This window comes from Penaeus vannamei, chromosome 30 (assembly GCF_042767895.1).
Source record: "Penaeus vannamei isolate JL-2024 chromosome 30, ASM4276789v1, whole genome shotgun sequence".
In the NCBI taxonomy this organism is placed as follows: domain Eukaryota; kingdom Metazoa; phylum Arthropoda; class Malacostraca; order Decapoda; family Penaeidae; genus Penaeus; species Penaeus vannamei.
The window spans coordinates 30,434,376-30,446,063 of NC_091578.1; the positions used below are offsets into that span (position 1 = coordinate 30,434,376).

Genomic DNA, 11,688 nt, shown 5'->3' on the forward strand with positions numbered 1-11,688 from the left:
ACAACAATATTGATGATAATGATAATGTTAATGCAGAATGATAATGAATATAATAATAATAATAATAACATAATAACAATAATAATAATAATAATAGCAAAATGATAATGATAATAATCATCATAATGATAATAATAATAACATAATAACAATAATAATAATAATAATAGCAAAATGATAATGATAATAATCATCATAATAATAATAATGATAATAATGATAATCATCATAATAATAATAATGATAATAATCATCATCATCATCATAATAATAATGATAATAATAAAAATAATCAAATCCAGATCATAGAACTGCCCTCCTTTACTCCCCACCCACCACCCGCCTCACCCCCTCACCCTCACCCACCTCTTACCCACCACAAACCCACCAAAAATCATTAAAAAAGTAAAGAAAAAAAAGTAGAGAAAACCAGAAAAAAAGTAGAGAGAAAAAACTAAAGTAGAGAAAAGAATAAAAAAGTAGAGAAAAAAAATAAAAAGTAGAGAAAACCAGAAAAAAGTAGAGAAAAAATGAAAAAGTAGAGAAAAAATAAGAAAAAATACAAAAGTAGAGAAAAAATAAGAAAAAATACAAAAGTAGAGAAAAATAAAAAAGTAGACAATTTTTTTTTTAACTAGAGAAAAAAAAGTAGAGAAAACCAGAAAAAAAGTAGAGAAAAAAAAAAAAAAAAGTTTTCCCAAATTGCAAAAGCTGCACGACGCAACACGTGCAGCGGCGGAGAGTCCGGAGTGGCGAGGCTTAAGAGAAGGGCAAGTGGGGCGCTGGGTTAGTAAGCCAGACGAATGAAAAGTTATTTTGGTTCCTGCGAACTCCGTCGAGCCTTTGATGCAGCCTATACGGTGGGGGGGGGGGGGGGAGAGCACGCGCGCACGCACCTTGCTTCGGTCTATCGTCTTTGGTCGTTTTTGGTCTGTTTGTTTCTCTTTTTTCTGTTTTTTTTGTCTCTTTTTTCTTTTTTTTCGTATTTTTGTTTGATCCTGATGATATTGATAATAATAAAATTGAAGATAATGAAAAAAGTAGAGAGAGAAAAATAAAAAAGTAGAGAAAATAAAATAAAAAAAAGTAGAGAAAAAATAAAAAAGTAGAGAAAACCAGAAAAAAGTAGAGAGAAAAAAATAAAAAAGTAGAGAAAAAAATAAACAAAAGTAGAGAAAAAAATTAAAAAGTAGATAAAACCAGAAAAAAGTAGAGAGAAAAAATGAAAAAAAAGAGAAAAAAATAAACAAAAGTAGAGAAAAAAAAAATAAAATATAGAAAACACCAAAAAAAGTAGAGAAAAAAAAAACTAAAAAAGTAGAGAGAGAAAAAAAAATAAAAAGTTTTCCCAAATTGCAAAAGCTGCACGACGCAACACGTGCAGCGGCGGAGAGTCCGGAGTGGCGAGGCTTAAGAGAAGGGCAAGTGGGGCGCTGGGTTAGTAAGCCAGACGAATGAAAAGTTATTTTGGTTCCTGCGAACTCCGTCGAGCCTTTGATGCAGCCTATACGGTGGGGGGGGGGGGGAGAGAGAGAGAGCACGCGCGCACGCACCTTGCTTCGGTCTATCGTCTTTGGTCGTTTTTGGTCTGTTTGTTTCTCTTTTTTCTGTTTTTTTTTGTCTTTTTTTCTTTTTTTTTTGTATTTTTGTTTGATCCTGATGATATTGATAATAATAAAATTGAAGATAATGAAAAAAGTAGAGAGAGAAAAATAAAAAAGTAGAGAAAATAAAATAAAAAAGTAGAGAAAAAAATAAAAAAGTCGAGAAAAAATAAAAAAGTCGAGAAAAGAATAAAAAAGTAGAGGATTTTTTTTTTTTTAAGTAGAGAAAACCAGAAAAAAAGTAGAGAGAGAAAAAAAAAGATTAAAAAGTTTTCCCAAATTGCAAAAGCTGCACGACGCAACACGTGCAGCGGCGGAGAGTCCGGAGTGGCGAGGCTTAAGAGAAGGGCAAGTGGGGCGCTGGGTTAGTAAGCCAGAGAAGAACAATAAATAAGTAGAGAAAAAAAAGTAGAGAAAAAAAAAGTAGAGAAAAAGATTTAAAAAGTCGAGAAAAAATTAAAAAGTAGAGAAAAAAATAAAAAAGTAGAGAAAGAAATAAACAAAAGTAGAGAAAAAAAATTAAAAAGTAGAGAAAACCAGAAAAAAAGTAGAGAGAAAAAAATAAAAAGTAGAGAAAAAATGAAAAAAAGGGAAAAAAATAAAAAAGTCGAGAAAAAATAAAAAAGTCGAGAAAAAAAAAAAAAATACAGAAAACACCAAAAAAGTAGAGAAAAAAAAAAAAAACTAAAAAAGTAGACAAAAAAAAAAATAAATAAAAGTTTTCCCAAATTGCAAAAGCTGCACGACGCAACACGTGCAGCGGCGGAGAGTCCGGAGCGGCGAGGCTTAAGAGAAGGGCAAGTGGGGCGCTGGGTTAGTAAGCCAGACGAATGAAAAGTTATTTTGGTTCCTGCGAACTCCGTCGAGCCTTTGATGCAGCCTATACGGTGGGGGGGGGGGGAGAGCACGCGCGCACGCACCTTGCTTCGGTCTATCGTCTTTGGTCGTTTTTGGTCTGTTTGTTTCTCTTTTTTCTGTTTTTTTTTGTCTTTTTTTCTTTTTTTTTTGTATTTTTGTTTGATCCTGATGATATTGATAATAATAAAATTGAAGATAATGAAAAAAGTAGAGAGAGAAAAATAAAAAAGTAGAGAAAATAAAATAAAAAAAGTAGAGAAAAAATAAAAAAATAGAGAAAACCAGAAAAAAGTAGAGAAAAAAATAAACAAAAGTAGAGAAAAAAATTAAAAAGTAGAGAAAACCAGAAAAAAAGTAGAGAGAAAAAAATTAAAAAGTAGAGAAAAAATGAAAAAAAAGAGAAAAAAATAAAAAAGTAGAGGAAAAAAAAATAAAATATAGAAAACACCAAAAAAGTAGAGAAAAAAAAAAAAACTAAAAAAGTAGAGAGAGAGAAAAAAAATAAAAGTTTTCCCAAATTGCAAAAGCTGCGCGACGCAACACGTGCAGCGGCGGAGAGTCCGGAGTGGCGAGGCTTAAGAGAAGGGCAAGTGGGGCGCTGGGTTAGTAAGCCAGACGAATGAAAAGTTATTTTGGTTCCTGCGAACTCCGTCGAGCCTTTGATGCAGCCTATACGGTGGGGGGGGGGGGGGGGGGGGAGAGAGGGCACGCGCGCACGCACCTTGCTTCGGTCTATCGTCTTTGGTCGTTTTTGGTCTGTTTGTTTCTCTTTTTTCTGTTTTTTTTTGTCTCTTTTTTCTTTTTTTTCGTATTTTTGTTTGATCCTGATGATATTGATAATAATAAAATTGAAGATAATGAAAAAAGTAGAGAGAGAAAAATAAAAAAGTAGAGAAAATAAAATAAAAAAAGTAGAGAAAAAAATAAAAAAGTCGAGAAAAAATAAAAAAGTAGAGAAAAAATAAAAAAGTAGAGAAAACCAGAAAAAAGTAGAGGAAAAAAAAATAGAGAAAAAAATAAAAAAGTAGAGAAAAAATAAAAAAAGTAGAGGATTTTTTTTTTAAGTAGAGAAAACCAGAAAAAAAGTAGAGAGAGAAAAAAAAAAAAAAAAGTTTTCCCAAATTGCAAAAGCTGCGCGACGCAACACGTGCAGCGGCGGAGAGTCCGGAGTGGCGAGGCTTAAGAGAAGGGCAAGTGGGGCGCTGGGTTAGTAAGCCAGACGAATGAAAAGTTATTTTGGTTCCTGCGAACTCCGTCGAGCCTTTGATGCAGCCTATACGGTGGGGGGGGGGGGGAGAGCACGCGCGCACGCACCTTGCTTCGGTCTATCGTCTTTGGTCGTTTTTGGTCTGTTTGTTTCTCTTTTTTCTGTTTTTTTTTTCGTCTCTTTTTTCTGTTTTTTTTTTTTGTATTTTTGTGTCTTTGTTTTTAGGGGGTTCTGTTTTATTTTCTTGTTTGGTTCTATTTCTCTGTGTGTTTTTCTCTTTTTTCTTTTTTTTTCTGTTTTTCTCTCTCTCCGTGTCTCTGTTAACTCTCTCTCCCCCTCATTCTCTCTCTCTCTCTTCCTCCCACTCCCTCCCTCCGTCCCTCTCCTCTCTCTCTGTTTTCCTCTCTCCTCCTCCTACCTCTTTCCCTCCTCCCTCCCTCCCTCCCCTCTCCTCCTCCTCCCTCCCTCCCTCTCTCTCCCTCCCTCCCTCCCTCTCCCCCACTCTCTCTCTCTCTCCTTCCCCCCCACCTCTCTCTCTCTCCTTCCCCCCACACCTCTCTCTCTCTCTCTCCTTCCCCTCCCTCCCTCCCTCCCTCCCTCCCCCCCTCCCTCCTTCCCTCTCCCGCCCTCCCCACACTCTCTCCCCTCCTTCCCTCTCCCGCCCTTCCTCCCCCCATCCCTCCTTCCCTCTCCCTCCCCCCATCCCTCCTTCCCTCCCCCCTTCCCTCCCTCCCTCCCTCTCCCTCCTTCCCCCGTTCCCCTCCCTCCCTCCCCCTCTCTCCCTCTCCCCTCCTCCCTCTCTCTCTCTCTCTCCTCTCCTCCCCCCCACCTCTCTCTCCTCTCTCCTTCCCCCCACCTCTCTCTCTCTCTCTCCTTCATTTCCCTACTCCTCTCCCTCCCTCCTTCCCTCTCCCTCCCTCCCTCCCTCTCTCCCCCTCCTTCCCTCTCCCTCCCTCCCTCCCCCCATCCCTCCTTCCCCTCTCCCTCCCCCATCCCTCCTTCCCTCCCCCTCCCTCCTCCCCCCATCCCTCCTTCCCTCTCCCCCCCTCTCTCCCTCCCTTCCTCTCTCTCCCTCTCCCCATCCCTCCCTCTCTCCCTCCCTTCCCCCCTTCCCAACTCTATCTCTCTCTCTCTCTCTCTCTCCTTCCCTTCCCCACGTTTATCCACCGACCAAGAGCTCACAGCACGCATCTGATGGCTACTGCTTACAGGACACGAACCCACTCTTTGGTTCATGAATATATGTGATATATATACATGAACGTATATGTGCGTTATGATGCTCTGCTCCGATGTATGAATATATATGCACACGGGGGTACGTATGAATATATGCACATGGGTGTACGTATGAATATAAACACGTGTATTTTCTCTCTTTTTCTTCTTCCTTCTGTTTGTTTGTTTGTTTGTTTGTTGTGTGTGTGGTGGTGCGGGGGGGAGGGTTGTGTGTGTGTCTGTCTGTTTCTCTCTCTCTCTCTCTTCTCCCCCTCCTCTCTTTCTGTCTCTCTCTCTCTCCTCTTCTTTTCTCTTCTCTCCTCTCCCCTCTCTCTCTATCTATCTTTCTCCCCCCCCTCGCTCTCTCTTCCTTTCTCTTCTCTCCTCCCCCCTCTATCTATCTTTCTCCCTCCCTCTTTCTCTCTCTCTTCTCTCCTCCCCCTCTATCTATCTTTCTTTCTCCCCTCCCCTCTCTCTCTTCTTCTCTTCTCTCCTCCCCCCTCTATCTATCTTTCATTCTCCCTCTCTCTCTCTCTCTTCTCTCCTCCCCCCTCTCTCTATCCTTCTCCCCCCTCTCTCTCTCTCTTTCTTCTCTTCTTCTCCTCCCCCCTCTATCTATCTTTCATTCTCCCTCTCTCTCTCTCTCTTCTCTCCTCCCCCCCGCTATCTCTCTCTCTCCCTCCCTCTTTCCCTCTCTCTTCTCTCCTGCCCCTCACTCACACACACAACACACTCATCGAATTAATAATGATAATGATAACCCAATCATTTATTAATCCTGTTCCATCCCATTCCATTCGTCACGATATACACGCGATATTCTCGACGTAACCTGTTCTTGTTCTTTCGCAGCGATGTTCATGACTTCTGTTCTTGTACATCTCTCATATTGATGTTCATGACGTAACCTGTTCTTGTTCTTTCGCAGCGATGTTCATGTTCTTGTAATCTCTCATATTGATGTTCTCGACGTAAACTGTTCTTGTTCATCTTTGATAATGATGCTCATGTAATCTGTTCTTGTTCTTTCGCAGCGATGTTCATGACGTAATCTGTTCTTGTTCATCTCTCATATCGATGTTCTCGACGTAACCAATTCTTGTTCTTCCACAGCGATGTTTTAGACGTAACCTGTTCTTGTTCTTTCACAGCGATTGTTTTCGACGTAAACTGTATTTGTTCATCTCTCATATTGATGTTCATGACGTAACCTGTTCTGTGTTCACTTCTCACATCGATGTTCTCGACGTAACCAGTTCTTGTTCTTCCCCAGCGTCCGGGATGCAGCGATCGCTCGGCCAGAAGTCAGCGCTGGCGTCCTTCCCTGGCCTGCACGCCCCCCCGGCCGCCGACCAGCTGAACCACCTGCTCGTGCCTTCCGTGGGCTGGTCGGGACTCGGGGCAGCTGGTGACCCGACGCCCTGGCTGCCTGAGCGGGTCGTGCAGGAGGGCGCCTTCGGGGTCGGGGAGAGGGAGGCGTGTCGACAGGCAGACGCGGCGGCGGAAGGTTCAGGAGGATTGGCCGAGTTCCCGACGGCGAGAGGAAGACGGGGACAAAGCAGAGAGGAGAAGGAGGAGAGAGAGGAAGAGGAGGAGGAGGAGGAAGAGGAGAGGGAGAAAGATCCGAGCATCCGGTGCTGCGTGGTCGATGAGGAGGTCCTGCCTTCGTGGGGGTCAGGAGGAGGGGCGGGCAGGACGTGGCTCCCTCGGTGCTGGGGCGGGGGTGGGGGCGGGGACGGGGCTGGGGGCTGGGCCGAGGGGCGGGGTGGGCGGGGCTGGGACTCTCGACGCGATCTCTTGCCCGCCTGGACGAGTGAGGCTCACAAGAGGCTCTACGCACGTGGAGGCCATGAGGCGGACGTCCCTTTGCTGATGGAGGCTCTCCCGCTAGACTCCCGCACGACCGCGCACGACTCGCTTCGCTCTTGGCCCGAGGGTCGTAGCACAACCACACACGACTCCTCGTGGCTTAGCGGTCCTTACGCGACCGTCAATTCTCCAGATGATAACAACAACCATTTGAGAGACGTGGTCGTCAAAGGGGATTTTAGTGCGGAGAAAAGGTCGCTGAGATGTCCTCTGCTCAGCGATTATTCCACACTTCTCACGGACTCGACCTGGATATTCGAGGGCCATGAAACCTCGCAGCAGAAGCCTTTGATCATGTCGCTGTTAACGACTACGGTTTCGAAATTGAAGACCTTCTACAGAAGATGCAAGCACCCGAGACGACGAGCCTCCTGCCGCGAGTGCAAGAATTCCAGAGAGGAAATCAGGACGTCGCCGCCGTGCCAGTGGGGAGGGGGGGCGAGGGGGCGCCAGCACGGGGACAAGCCGACGGAGGGGAAGCAGGGTCACCGGTGGTGGCACTCCAGCAGAGCCAGCAAGGGCGGCAGTCGCGAGCGGGGGAAGGGGAGGTCTGCTAGTCATGACGGGGGCGGCACGGTGCACACGCACAGTTCGGGAGCTCAAGCTTCCAGCTCGAATTTCCTGCGGAAAAGCTTGGACACCGAATACCGGGGGAAGCAGAGGAGGCTCAGGGGGCAGCACAGGTCGCGCCCCGTGAGCACCGACGACGAGGGAAGCGATGAAGTCTTCGAGAGCCCTCCCAAGTACAGGGACAAGCCTCCTCGCAGCAAAGTCTCCAGCAAGAGCGAAGACACTGCACAAAACTCCTCGAAAGTGTCGCAGAAGAAGTCCCTGCAGAGAAACCGGTCCCTCTCCCGGAGTCGGCTCGAGGGGGCGTCCAGGCGAATGGAGAGGGACGACAGCAAGCCCCGCAGACGCCTCTCCCACCGCAAAATCAAATCCTCCAGCAGCAGCTCTTCCAGTTCCTCCAGATCGAGTTCGCCCTCGAAGTCCCGGCCCGCCAGCAGATCGAAGTCACAGCTGAGCAAAAGGAAAGCGAAGCTGACCAACGGCTCCCTCGACCGCGAAGACTTCGCCGTGCATCAGACGAGTCCAGAGCAGTATCAAGCAGACCTCGTGCAGCACCAAACCGATTTTGTACAGAACAACGCAGACCCCGTGCCACATAGGACTAATTTTAAGGTCAAAGACAACACGACTGACTTTCTGTCCAGACTGGATAGCGTGTTGTCCGATCTCGTCGAACACGAAAAGAAAAGAATAAGTAAATTCGGCCAAAAGAACGCGCGGGGCAGCGTGTCGAAGGGCGCAAAAAATGGCTCCTCAGAACGGCCCCAGAAGGCGGCAGAGCACAGAAGGAACAAAGGGAAGAAATCAGACGGCGGAGACAAAAGTGCGTCCCCATCTCTACAGCAGTTACGGACCACTTTGAAAGCAGTAAGAGTAAAGAAGCGAGCGCCTGTACCAAGCGACGTCTTGGAGAAACACTCGGACTACTTCACCGAGAGCCTTCCGCATCAGCCCCGCATTTTAAAGTCTCACCAGAGATCCCAGCTCCTAAGCCAGCGCTGCTACCAGCCGCCGCGACGGAAGCAGAAGCCAGCGCCGCAGGATTCCTCATCGGACCTGTACACCTCGCCGGCCGAGGACGAGCACGAGGAAGTGAAGCAAGTGTGTGAGAAGCAAAACGACGTGTCATCGGAGGAGCCCGAGGAATACCGAGAGACTTCGGAGCCCAGCGACAGCACGTACGAGCGGGAGGACGGGGACGTCCACGACATGTTCTACAGGGCGGAGAAGCCTGGCAAAGGGGGCGGTGACGGGTACTATGAGAGGGACCAGTCGACGAGCGACGAGCACAATTACCGGAGGAATCAATCGGCGAAGGGCGGGTCGAGCGTGGCTGCGCGCGGCGTCATCAAGGACCTGACCAGCTCCTCCCGTGGCGAGGCCGGCGACTCGGGCGACTTCAGTGTAGACAGCGCGTACACAGGCAGCCGCGGCGCGACCCCCGAGAGCGTCCTGAACCCTGGCGTGAAGCCAAGGCGGCCGGGGACAACGCTGGCCAACAGACGCCCCGCCAGTTCAGCCTCGCGGCACCGCCTCCCGGTCAAAGCCAGGCTCGAGGACCAGCATTTGGTCGAGGTGAAGAGGGTCATCATGCGTGACATCCGGGAATCGGGGCTGTACAGCGACGACAGCATCAACGCCCTCCTGGAGCGACACCGCAGCCGGTGGCCGCAGCTGAACCGGCGGGAGATGGAGCACGTCGTCAGGAGCATCCAGGACGACCTCGGAGTCAAGCCCCACGCCACGCACTACGTCTGCCAGATCCTCGCTGCGGCAGAGAGCGGCGTCAGCGGAACCCCAGGCATCACGAAGAAGACCGTGGAAGGCCCCCTGTGCGTCAGCCCTCTCGGGGAGAAGACGACGAAGGCGCAGACGAAGACCTGCGACGCGGCGGTGCATCCGGAGCGAAAAGATCCCTCCGCGACGCAGACCCTCGACGCCAAAGAGGCCAACGTCGAGGAGGGAAGCAGACAACCCAAGAAGGACCTTAAGGAGATCGAGGACGAGGTCTGGGCGCGGTCGGTGATGAGCGGCGTCGACCCGGGCTTAGTCGACCTGGCGCGGAAGGAGGCCACGGCGCCGCGCCTCGAGGACGACAACGACCTGCCGGCGTATGTCATGGATCTCTGCCAACAGTTTGATGTCAAGATATGAAGAGTCCGCGGAGAGAGTGAGAAGGAGAGAGAGGGATAAAGAGAGCGGATGAGGGAGAGAGGGATAAAGAGAGCGGATGAGGGAGAGAGGGATAAAGAAAGCGAGAGAGGAGAGAGTGAGAAGAAGAAAGAGGGATAAAGAGAACGGATGAGGGAGGATAAAGAGAGGGATAAAGAAAGCGAGAGAGAAGGAGAGCGGATGAGGGAGACAGGGATAAAGAGAGCGAGAGAGAAAGAGAGCGGATAAGGGAGAGAAGGATAAAGAAAGCGAAAGAGAAAGAGAGTGAGAAGGAGAGAGAGGAGTAAAGAAAGCGAGAGAGAAGGAGAGCGGATGAGAGAGAGAGGGATAAAGAAAGCGAGAGAGAAGGAGAGCGGATAAGGGAGAGAGGGATAAAGAAAGCGAGAGAGAGAGAGTGAGAAGGAGAGAGAGGAATAAAGAAAGCGAGAGAGAAGGAGAGCGGATGAGGGAGAGAGGGATAAAGAAAGCGAGAGAGAAGGAGAGCGGATGAGGGAGACAGGGATAAAGAGAGCGAGAGAGAAAGAGAGTGGATGAGGGAGAGAGGGATAAAGAAAGCGAGAGAGACGGAGAGAGGGAGGGTAAAAGAGAGTGGTTAAGGATTGAGGCAGAGAGGGAGAGATGGAGGGTAGAAGAGCGAGAGAGAGGAAAAGTAGAAAGACAGAGAAGGAGAGATATAGAGTAACATACGAATAGGGAGAAAGACAGATAGGTTGACAGATAGAGAGAGTGAAAGAGAGAGAAAGGTTAAAAAAAATAAGTGGATAGATATGTAAATAAGATGTAGACATCTAATTAAATTGTTAACAAAGAAATGTAGACCTAGCAATAATTACAGACAAACACAAACACACTCACACACACTCACACACAAACACACACACTCACACACAGTCCGTCCTCCCACCCACACACACTGAGACACACCCAACACAAACGCCCACCCCTATCCCCTTCCTCCCCCCCCCACTCCCATCCATCACGCCCCCCACACACACACCCTCCCCCCCCCACTCTCACCCATCACGCCCCCACACACACGTCCATCCCCCCAATCCCACAGCCCCCTCCCTCCCAACCCCCTACCTCTTCCCCCCCTACACACCCTCCTCCACCGACACACGCCCCCCAACCCCCCCCCCCCCCACTCCCACCCATCATTCTCCATACTACCCCTCTCCACCCCCCCCCCCACACCCTCCTCCACCGACACACGCCCCCCCCCAACCCCCCCCACTCCCACCCATCACTCTCCATACTACCCCTCTCCACCCCACCCCCACACCCTCCTCCACACACAGACGCCCCCCAACCCCCCCCCCACTCCCACCCATCACTCTCCATACTACCCCCCTCCACCCCATCCCCCACACCCTCCTCCACCGACACACACGCCCACCCCCTCCCCCCACTCCCCACTCCCTCCATACTAACCCCTCCATCTCCCCACCCTCCTTCACACACACACACGCCCCCCCCCCCAACCCCCCAACCCCCTACTCCCACCCATCACTCTCCATACTACCCCCTCCACCCCTTCCCGCACACACAACTCCCCCACTCCCACCCTCCATACTACCCCCCTCCCCCCCCCCACACACGCAAACATCCAAAAAATATATGTGATATTTTGGTCGCTTGCCAAATGTAAGAGAAACGGGAGAAGCGCAGAATATGGGAGGAAACTCCGAGAATCACTCTGTCTATGTCAGGGCGTCTTTCTTAGTCTGTCTGTCTGTCTGGCTGTTGTTGTTAAATACCGCCTCTCTTTATCTATCTGATTATCTATCTATATATTTCTGTGTATGTGTGTTTGTACGTGTGTGTGTGTGTGTGTTTGTTTGTTTGTTTGTGTGTGTGTGTGTTTGTTTGTGTGTGTGTGTGTGTGTGTGTGTGTGTGTATGTGTGTGTGTGTGTGTGTGTGTGTGTGTGTGTTTTTGTGTGTGTGTATGTGTGTGTGTGTGTGCGTGCGCGTGTGCGTCCGCATCCTTCATACCGTGTGCCAACCATATTAGGTTTAGCTCCCACAGCTGTGGTACCAAAACGTAACTCGTGTGTGTGTGTAAACTTTCAGTGATATTTCAGCCATTTCAGTGTACATAGGCGAGTGACCTTCAGGGCGCTAGCAAAGATGCACGTGTGATGATATTAACTAGTTTCTTAAGTTGATAAAATCCTGCCCACTTTTGTCCG

General features: G+C 48.5%; 1 protein-coding gene across 1 annotated transcript in view; it reads left to right on the forward strand.

Moving 5' to 3' along the window:
• The window catches only part of LOC138867547 (serine/arginine repetitive matrix protein 5-like), a 63,466-nt gene extending 52,992 nt beyond the window's left edge, over positions 1 to 10,474 (forward strand). Inside the window, exon 3 of the mRNA XM_070143465.1 lies at positions 6,161 to 10,474. Within this exon, the coding sequence (XP_069999566.1) occupies positions 6,161 to 9,480 (3,320 nt within the window). The 3' untranslated portion in view covers positions 9,481 to 10,474. The remainder of the gene's footprint in view (positions 1 to 6,160) is intronic.
• Positions 10,475 to 11,688: the final 1,214 nt, after the last annotated feature.